The sequence below is a fragment of the Ascoidea rubescens genome (assembly GCF_001661345.1).
Source record: "Ascoidea rubescens DSM 1968 unplaced genomic scaffold ASCRUscaffold_10, whole genome shotgun sequence".
Classification (NCBI taxonomy): domain Eukaryota; kingdom Fungi; phylum Ascomycota; class Saccharomycetes; order Ascoideales; family Ascoideaceae; genus Ascoidea; species Ascoidea rubescens.
In genome coordinates, this window is record NW_017962922.1 from 585,524 (window position 1) to 595,036 (window position 9,513).

At 34.9% G+C, this 9,513-nt stretch overlaps 5 protein-coding genes across 5 annotated transcripts; 2 read left to right on the plus strand and 3 right to left on the minus strand.

Moving 5' to 3' along the window:
- Positions 1–1,092: 1,092 nt before the first annotated feature.
- On the minus strand, positions 1,093–1,703 carry ASCRUDRAFT_76907 (uncharacterized protein; the record flags this gene model as incomplete). Its single annotated transcript, XM_020193662.1, has 1 exon — positions 1,093–1,703. A coding segment is annotated over one exon (276 nt), but the record flags the coding sequence as incomplete, so codon positions are not given.
- Positions 1,704–3,693: 1,990 nt separating this feature from the next.
- ASCRUDRAFT_76908 (L domain-like protein) lies at positions 3,694–5,399 on the plus strand. The gene has a single exon (XM_020193663.1). The coding sequence runs from the start codon at positions 3,899–3,901 to the stop codon at positions 5,210–5,212; it is 1,314 nt and encodes a 437-aa protein (XP_020046301.1). The 5' UTR covers positions 3,694–3,898; the 3' UTR covers positions 5,213–5,399.
- On the minus strand, positions 5,361–5,904 carry ASCRUDRAFT_76909 (uncharacterized protein). The gene has a single exon (XM_020193664.1). It carries the CDS (start codon positions 5,729–5,731, stop codon positions 5,570–5,572), a length of 162 nt encoding a protein of 53 aa, XP_020046302.1. The 5' UTR covers positions 5,732–5,904; the 3' UTR covers positions 5,361–5,569.
- A 94-nt stretch (positions 5,905–5,998) lies between these two features.
- ASCRUDRAFT_36855 (phytanoyl-CoA dioxygenase family protein) lies at positions 5,999–7,072 on the minus strand (the record flags this gene model as incomplete). Its single annotated transcript, XM_020190717.1, has 1 exon — positions 5,999–7,072. The coding sequence occupies one exon, from the start codon at positions 7,070–7,072 to the stop codon at positions 5,999–6,001; it is 1,074 nt and encodes a 357-aa protein (XP_020046303.1).
- Positions 7,073–7,908: 836 nt separating this feature from the next.
- On the plus strand, positions 7,909–9,429 carry ASCRUDRAFT_36774 (amino acid transporter; the record flags this gene model as incomplete). The annotated part of the gene is made up of 1 exon (XM_020190711.1): positions 7,909–9,429. The coding sequence occupies one exon, from the start codon at positions 7,909–7,911 to the stop codon at positions 9,427–9,429; it is 1,521 nt and encodes a 506-aa protein (XP_020046304.1).
- Positions 9,430–9,513: the final 84 nt, after the last annotated feature.

The following is a 9,513-nucleotide window of genomic DNA, read 5'->3' on the forward strand; positions in this document are numbered from 1 at the left end:
CGTTTTTTGAATTTCTTTGAAAACCAAACTGGACTTCTTCTCTTAGCAAGGTGAAGTGAGGGTCGTGGGTTACTAAGCCGAGGATGATCAAATCGGCGTCTAAACCATAAAGACAGTGTCTTAAATTTGGATTGTAATCATCTTGAGATTTCAAAGATCTTATGTAGTGCATGATTTTATGTTCACCTTCTCCTGGGACTTCGTGACCACTAAGAATGATGTTACAATTGGCCCAATTTAGATCCTCGGAGACCTTTTTATGGATAAAGAATTTCAAATTTTTTGTCAAGGTGTGCATGAATTCAGTACCGGGGGTGATCGCACTTGAATCAAAGAGGTTATCATTTTGTTTTCTTATATTCAATTCGTAAGCATCGTCGTAGGGGATTGAATCAAGGTCGTTTGAATGTGATTGAAAATTTCCGTTGTGTTTTTTGACTAGACTTTTAATATTTTTTTCAGCATCAAAACTTTTTCTAAATCTTCTTGTTCTTTGTTGGTTCATTTTTGCTCTTGGGGCAACGCCGTCAATTGCCATGAAGAAGGTTTTTTTTGGTTTGATAATTTCGAATAGGTGTTCAATGTAGGCGAAAATCTTTTGGTATAGTTCGTCGTCGTTGAGTTTGTCAATTAGGTCGTCGTAGTTGTCAAAGTCGAGGACCTTGCCATTTGAGTTAGCGCAGTTGTGTATGACACCATTCATGTCGAGATATAGATTGTCAAATTCCGGTATGAGGTCTTCGTCAATCAATTTGCTTATCAATGGCCATCTTTCGGAGATGAATCTAAAAAACTTTGGAATACCCATGGATGAGTATGAAAAGCGAGCAACGAGAGAAACAAGAGCAGTTAAGGAAGGGAAGAAAGAGGAAGAGGTGAGTAGTAAAAGAGTATGTATATGGAAATACCTATTGAGGGATGTGCAATTGGCAATCGATACGAAGAGTTGGATTACAGTGGTTGATGTCCTTTGGAGATTATATTTCAAGAACTAAATCAAGAGAGATATGGAAGGCAAACCACGTGAGATAGCACGTGCGTGAAAGCCTTGTTTGAAAAACCAGTCACGTTTGAGAACGACCCGATCGGGAAGGAAGGTGAATCTATATTATATTATATGTAAGAATGTAACAGAATTGTAAGAAAATGAGTAGAATGGATGTAGGAGGGGGAGGAAAAAGAAAGAATGAATGAAAGAAAGAAAGGAAAAAGTAAGCATTAGAAACATTAAAAGAGGATATCAGTAGAAGTAAAAAAGTAGACTATTGATGGTATAGTATTGTAGTTATACAGTGTTTGGAGTCCCCATGAATTTGAAAGTATTGAGCATGTTTTTGAAGGGTTTGTTTGTGAACATTTTATTTTTGATAGTTTCATTGGTAAAAGTGGCATTAGGATTAATTTCGTCATTAGTATCTAATTGGACAACGTTTTTGTTTTTGTTTGTGTTTGTGATGTTGTTGAAATTGTTATTTATGGCATTGTTATTTAGATTTAAGTTAAAAAAGAAGTCGTTTAGTTTTAGTTTTGAGTTAAATTTGGAGTTGATTATTTTTTTTTTCTTTTTTGGACTTGAAGGAATATTGTTATTGGTGTCAGTTTCGTTTTCGATATCAGTAATGTCAGTTTCATCATCTAGTTGGTCTAGGTGAAATTTTTGATTTAGTTTTTTTGATTTTTTTTTGTTTTTGATTTTTCTGTTTTTTTTAATCTTTAGAATGGTGTTGTTTTCAGTATCGGTGGGATCAGTTAGGTCAGTTTTATCAGTTTTATCAGTTTTATCAGTTTTATCAGTTTCCTCGCCGTTATCGATATCATTTTCCAAGTCTGAGTAGTAAGATTCGAAAGGCGTGAATGAAACAAACTGGTTATTGTTATTAGATGTGTTGTTGTTGTTGTTGTTGTTAGGCAAGTTTGAGATATCTTTTAGTTGATTGTCATTTATGTATAGATTCTGGTAATTTTTTCTTGAGTTGACTCTGAAGGATATGTTTGTTGGATTGATATATTTTGATTTGAAATCGTCGTAGATAAACGATTCGTATTTGTTTTGGGCAGTGTTATTGTTGTTTTTGTTGTATAGTAGTGAGCTCTTCCTTTTGTTGTTGGTGATATAATTGTAATTAGTGTTGTAGTTGTTGTATTTATTGAACAAGTTTTTTGGATTTGAGTCATTGCTTGGAACGTATTCGATGGAATTCAACAAAAATTTCATTTTGTTGCTACTAGTATTCGCGTTAGAATTAGCAATGCAACTGGCAATGCCACTGGCATTTTGATTTTGATTTTGATGATTATGATTGAATCTTGAATTGATAGAATCATACTCATCATTGCTTATGATACTTGATATGTCATTAAAATTGGAAAAGGAAGCGTTTTTTCTCAATACTATAGTTTGGTTTTCTATTATCTTTGTATTTGAATTGATAGAGGTGGAAACCGTCACATCAGTTAGAGAGATACTGGAGTTTGACTTTGAATTGTTTAGATATATAAAGTTGTTCAAGCTCATTTATTGATTGACGATGATGTGAATTGACTGATTTCAATTAAAAACAAAAAACGAAATAAAGGTGATAAAGTATAGCAAAGTGGATAATTGTCTTTATAAAAGGAAATGGAAAACCCTTATTGTAGCAATTCTAAAAAGACAGTGATTAGACTAACAAAATAGTGCCAAATAAAGAAGAATTTATACTCGTAGAAAAAAGACACCCAATATCAGAATAAACCTTAAGTGACTTTTGAGCTGACTATGAGGTGGAAAGGGTTGTTGAATGGGAATAGTGGTGAATAATTATCATACAATCCAGCAGGTGAACAAATCTTAATGGGTCTGGGATCGGTTTATAGAGCGACGGTCGTCCTCCGTTTTGTAGCAAATGTGCGTCGTTTGGCAACTGCAAAAACACGTCGCCAGCGACACGGTTCCTTGCCACGACCGCCGCTAATTGGTCCACTGCGGGAGGCAGCAGTGTGTGCAGTTTTAGCGAGTCAGGCTGCAATGGTTCCGCGCCCGCATCGCTGGCCACTGCACATGTGCCGCAGCTTCCGCTCCTTGTTCTGCTCCGCTCTGGCTGAATTTCTGTGCTGAACAAATTCCCGACGCAGTGCACATTACCGCCTATCACACTCGCAAAACCTGTTTCTCACGTCCATGAGTCACCACCGGGCCAACCGCTGCAAGTGCGTTCGCTGTTCAAATCGCTCTTGTGGGAATGCCGCTTTCAAAACAGTGCCTTGAAAACCAAACGCAGGTCACTGCAGTCAATTAGACTACAATTTACGCTTACGTAACCAGCCGCCTCAACAAGCAGGATAAACCGTATCTCTGTTTCAATGTTGTTTTTATTGTTAGGAGCTTCCTGTCTCCCAAACCCTATCTTCAGCACAAAAGCTTCATTGATGGTTAAAACAACCCAACTGAATACCTGACTTGATAATTGTTTTCTCTCTTTCTTTTTCTTTGCTCAAGGCTTTTCTCCGTCTGCACGCAAACTTTAACCGGCTTTTGAGTCTGTGTTTAGGTTCCCGTCAACACCCGAACCAGATATACTTTCAACATCTGGTCACGCGACCATCTCCTTCTCACTTTCTATTTATGTTTCCTCTTTTCTCTTTTATATTATACCTAACTATTGGAACTATTGGACTTAATACTTCTTGCAAACTTTACAAGACCCAAAATACACCTAATTATTCGTTGTTTTTGACCCAACCTTTAGTCAAAACAATACTTAACTGAATAACAAATTACATCCATCAATATGTCTTCCAGTATGCTTTTATTTGGTTTTAGAAGATATATAAATACGTCAAGAACCTGTCTTCTATCCTATCCATTCATCTGAATCTGCATTCACAAAATAATAACTGCTTTGACTCACTTTACACAATGAATATCAATCAACTGTTTTGCAGACAATATCACAACAATGATTCAAATAAAGCTAAAGTAATACAATCACGGAAATATCCTATTAACAAGCTTTCTATTGAGTTGGTCAAGGCAATATTCAATCAATTGCCAATGAATATATTGTGGCTATTCAGCTTATCAAACAGCAATGTGATTACGTTTGCAGCATCATCATTACTATTCAGGGATGTATTGCTAACCGATCTGCCTATTATCAATGAACAACAATTTTTAAAGATTCGCTTCAATCATTTGCATCTATTTGAGCTGAATATATTGAATTTTTGTACAGTTTGGAGAATGTATTTTGAATATCTAGACAAAACGAGAAGCTTTGATATTCTCAACCAACTAGCAAGGAATCCAAACAAAATAGAACATTTTCGGTTTTTTGTTAATGTTTTCGAGTTGCTTGAAGACGCAAATTTGACTCGTATTAGAAACATTGCACAGCTGATATCAAGTAACTCAAAATATTTAAAGAATACCACCATATACTTTGGATGTCCAGACTGGTCTCGTTTGTCAGGAGTCTTGAAAACACCTCATACCAAATTTCATGATTCACATACAATCAACTATCATCATTTTAATGATTCAATTGATTGTTTTTATCAAAGCTTCATTGAAATAAATTTGAATAATGATTTTCATTTTATTACATTTGCTAATAGCATCATCCAAAAATTTACTTTAGAAACTATGGTATTTTCTTTTATAAATATACTCAAACTTATTCAGCGCTACCTGGATGAAATTGTAACTGCTGATAAATTATTTAATTTAAAGAGATTAACAATATCTCATAAAGAGACTAGAATAGTTAGAAGATTAGACAGATTGATCAATCTAAAATACTTGAACTTATCAAATGGGGTAATTCAGAGAATTGAAAACTTAGATACACAAAAAAATTTAAAAAAATTGATACTAAGACGTAACACAATCCCAAAAATAGAGAATCTAGACCATTTGGTCAATCTAGAGTATTTGGATTTATCACGTAATTGGTTAATTAAGAAAATTGAAAATTTAGATGGGTTGATAAATTTAAAAAACTTAGAACTATCACATACAAAAATTGTGAAGATTGAAAATTTAGATGCTTTGGTTAATCTTACAGAGCTTGACTTGTCTAGCAATTGCATCAACAAAGTTGAAGGATTGTCGAAATTAACCAAATTGAATAAATTAAATCTCAGTCAGAATTATATTAATGAGTTTCCTTATTTTTCAAATTTGATTTATTTAACTAGATTAAACTTGGTGGATCAGATTTCCAAAATTTAAACTTAAAAATATAGAAAAATTAAAATATTTAAAAGTTCTCAAATTGAATGATAATATAATTGATCAAATAGAAATTGACAGGGCACGAGGATTAATTGATGATAATTTGAATTTTTCTAACAATTAACCAGTTTCAGTATTGTAAGCAGTTTATTGAAAACGGTTGTCGAGTTTTTTTAAAACTTGGGACATTTTTCTCAAACATTTTTGGCAATTTGAGGTTATGTTTCCAACAACACAAACATCGCTAATAGCTTAGGAGAAGTCTTCTATCTGTTTGTGCTTTACAATTTACATAACACATAGATTCTATTGACAATAATCAAAACATTTCAAACAATAAAAGCAAAATGATGATTAAATAAAAACACAAAACGGAATTTTTTTATCAACATCGTGATTACTTTGAGGAACGAGACCTTGGAGATTCGCAGACATATCCAGTTCTGGTGTATTATTTTTATTCAAACGAAACAAACGGAGGATAATTGTTAGTTTATATGAATTTGGATTGTTCATGAGAATACAACTTTTATATTTGAGTGGAATCGAGAACCAAAACCATAGAGATGGGTTGCATACTTTTTAGATACACATGTCTGTAGGCATATGCATGCAGCATCTGCGCAGTACAACTCAACATGCAGAGACCCTTCCAAAAATTGTTATTACGAGCATTTGCTGAACTGGAAATGTATATGAATATATATATAAATATGTATTTTTGTAAAGTTTACAGAATATTGGCTATCAAAATATTAGAATCCCAAGCCGATTCTACTACACTCAAGCAACAGTAAAGCTGTTCGAATAAAAATCATCTGGTTCTTGGATGTTCTTAATATAATCCAAATCTAGCATATGATAGGGCTGTTTTAAATCAGACCATCCTAAAAATGGATTACTAGCAATAAACCCCAACGTTTTCAATGTTTCAAATTTCAATGATCGATAATAATCAAGATCCGTTCCAACTTGAATGTTTTCTTCTTGTCTGTTGACTCCCAATGTCATGAACAAAATAGTTAGAATTCGATACTCATCTTTTGTCACATTAGCCGAACCGCCGTGGTAGCATGAAGCCAACATAAAAAAACAATCGCCCTTTTCCATCTCAGCATGAACACAGTCTTCGTCTCTTGGTCTTGCAAAATGTCCCCATTTGTGAGACCCTGGAATAAATCTGGTGGTGCCGTTTTTCTTGGTGGCTTTATCTGATAGACATAAAACTGTACCAAGAGCTGAGTCTGATCCATATTCATATTTGTCCATTGATTTTTTGATTTGGTGATGAATCATGTCATCTCTGTGTAGAACTTGGTTTTTCGCTCCCGGTCCAATACTGAATGTAATACACGAGTTGTGTTGAGGGCTTGAATATCCAGTCACAATCTTGTCGCCAATCCAGAATGCATTTTCTCTACCCAAAAATTTATTCGACACATCAACATTCAACGGATGATTCATAAACGACTCAGCGCATGTTTTGGATTTAATACACATCCCAGTAACTCTTTTGGTTTCTGGTGGAAAAAAATGTCCATCCCAATCTTTATCTTCTTTGATTCTGGGTGCAATGTCTTTCAAAATTTGATCGCAAGTGTCTTTTGAAAGATAATTTTTCACAACACAACCACCGTACATCTCTAACTTTTCAGCAATTTTCTCAGATGTGACTGGCTCAGAGACCGTCAAATCTTCTAAAGTACATTTGATAGCAACATCCCTCTCATCGACCTCAGGTGGTTCAACCAAAATTTCATTTCCATTTTTGTAAAATTTGAGCTTTTTAACACTATTCGAAGGCACTGAAAAAAGTTTGGATGGTGAAATATATTCCCTTTCAGCAACAGCAGCCATATCTGCTCAACAATTCAGAACTATTCAATGATTCTTGATAATTCAATAATCAGTTTGATTAAATAATTTCATGGATTTCATGGATTTCATAGCTCAGTAGGCCAGTTTGGTTGTCATTTATATAGTATTTTGAGGCTCATTCAACTGGTTTATTATCTGATCAATTAATAAGAACTCGGTTGATGTTTCTGCACCACCAAGTTCAGCGAAATAAACGAGTGACTTTGGTTGTTTTAGCGATTTTTTCTGTGAATTTGCATTTTTTTTTATCTCGCAAACACTTCTCCAACAGTTTTGACCAATAAAATCTCAACAATTATTCATTTAATAGTATAATAACTGCGGATTTGCTTTTTGGAGTGGTGATAGAAAACCAATCAAAATGCGGCTATGTACACTGCTTTAAGTTATTTTAGCCGCGATAAGGATTTTGGATTTTCCATTGATAACAACTCCAAAACTCATTTCTTTAGTCTGACTTTATTTGATAGGTTTATCTGATATTATCTGATATTATCTGGTTTTATCTGGTTTTATTTAGTTTTATCTGGTTTTATTTAGTTTTATTGGTATTATACCTGTCTTCAAGTTATATCATAGTCTCATTTGTTTATCAGTATGCTGCTTCAATTGGGCACTCAATAATTATATATAAGTCTATCAACTTTATCATTTCCGAAACTTTAATCGATTTTTAATTTCTGCACAACTTTCAAAGATAACAAGCCCAATATGAAATAAAATGGTATTAATACTGCAAAAATTATCTGTTTTGGTCTCACACTGAATAAAATAAAACAAAAGACAAAACTGATAATTCGATACAATACATCAAAATGGAAAAGGTCGATGTTGTCATCTCGCAAAAAGAAGTCACCCAAGAGGGTTATGTTTCTGATTTGAAAAAAAACTTCTCCAGATTGTCCTTGTTGGGTGTGAGCTTTGGTCTAGCAAACTCATGGTTTGGTGTTTCTGCTTCATTGTCCATTGGCATTGCCTCTGGAGGTCCTCTATTGATTGTGTATGGATTGATAATTGTTTTTTTCTTCAGTCTCTGTGTTGCTGCCACATTGAGTGAATTGATCTCTGCCTATCCAAACTCTGGTGGCCAATACTACTGGACATTTAAACTAGCCCCAGCCAAATACAAAAGGTTTCTTTCGTTTGCTTGTGGAACAGTGGGCTGGATTGGCTCGATCTTTACAAGTGCTTCTATCACACTAACTGTCTCAACAGCAATTGTTGCAACGTACAGTTTAAACAACCCGAATTACGAAATAGAAACCTGGCACATTTTTCTAACTTTTGAATTGTTCAATGTGTTTGTTACATTGTTTAATTTATGGAGCAAGCCGCTACCAACCTTCACCACAATTGCACTATGTGGATCGTTGACAGCCTTTACTGTATCTTTGATAACATGTCTTTCGTGTTCCTCTGGCAGTTTTGAATCTGCTTCTTTTGTGTTCAAAGACTTCACCAACGGCACAGGCTGGTCGACTGCAGGTATAGCTTTCATTGTTGGTCTAGTTAACCCTACATGGTGTTTTGCCGGAATTGATGCTTCCACTCATTTGAGTGAGGAGGTGCATCAGCCAGAAAGAAAAATCCCCTTTACTCTTATGACTACTGTTTGCCTAGGATTTTCAACAGCATTTGTTTACTGCGTGAGCATGTTTTTTTGCATCACTGATAGAGAATCAGTGGTCAACTCAGCATTGCCTATTCTTGAAATCTTTTATCAAGCCACTGGGAGCAAAGCCGGTGCTATTGTGTTGGAGTCATTGCTAATCTTCAATGGTTTGTTTTGCAACATTTCGAGCAACACATGGCAAAGTCGATTGTGCTGGTCTTTTTCTCGTGACAGAGGTATTCCAGGCTCAAGATGGTGGTCTCGAGTCCATCCCAATTTGAAATCTCCAATCAATGCTCACATCATGTCTAACTGCTGGGTTGCTGTTATTGGCTGTATTTATATGGGCTCCACAACTGCCTATAATGCCATTATAACCGCTTGCATTTTGCTTCTTTACATATCCTATTCAATTCCCACTGTCTGTTTATTAATTTATGGAAGAAACAACATTCCTCGTGGCCCATTTTTTCTTGGTAAGCTTGGGCTAGTGTGCAACGTATTGACACTTATCTGGACCTTGTTCTGTTTTATTTTCTATGCATTTCCTTCCACAATGCCCGTAGAAGCTTCATCCATGAACTACGTTGCTTGTGTATATGTTGGTGTTTTCATTTACATCGTCACATATTGGTTTCTTAGAGGAAAGAGAACTTTTGTTTTTCCAGAAGAAAGGGAAACCAGAATTTACATAACACAGTCACCCAAAGAACAGTTTGTTTGAATCGGCTTTTGCAGCTTCTTCGGTTCAACAAGCTTGTTTCTTAATTTTTGACTTTTCAATTATTCTTTTCTTCTCTCTTCCCCC

Coding starts and splice junctions, on each gene's coding strand:
- ASCRUDRAFT_76908 (XM_020193663.1), top strand. CDS start 3,899: ATGAATATCAATCAACTGTTTTGCAGACAATATCACAACAATGATTCA.
- ASCRUDRAFT_76909 (XM_020193664.1), bottom strand. CDS start 5,731: ATGAACAATCCAAATTCATATAAACTAACAATTATCCTCCGTTTGTTT.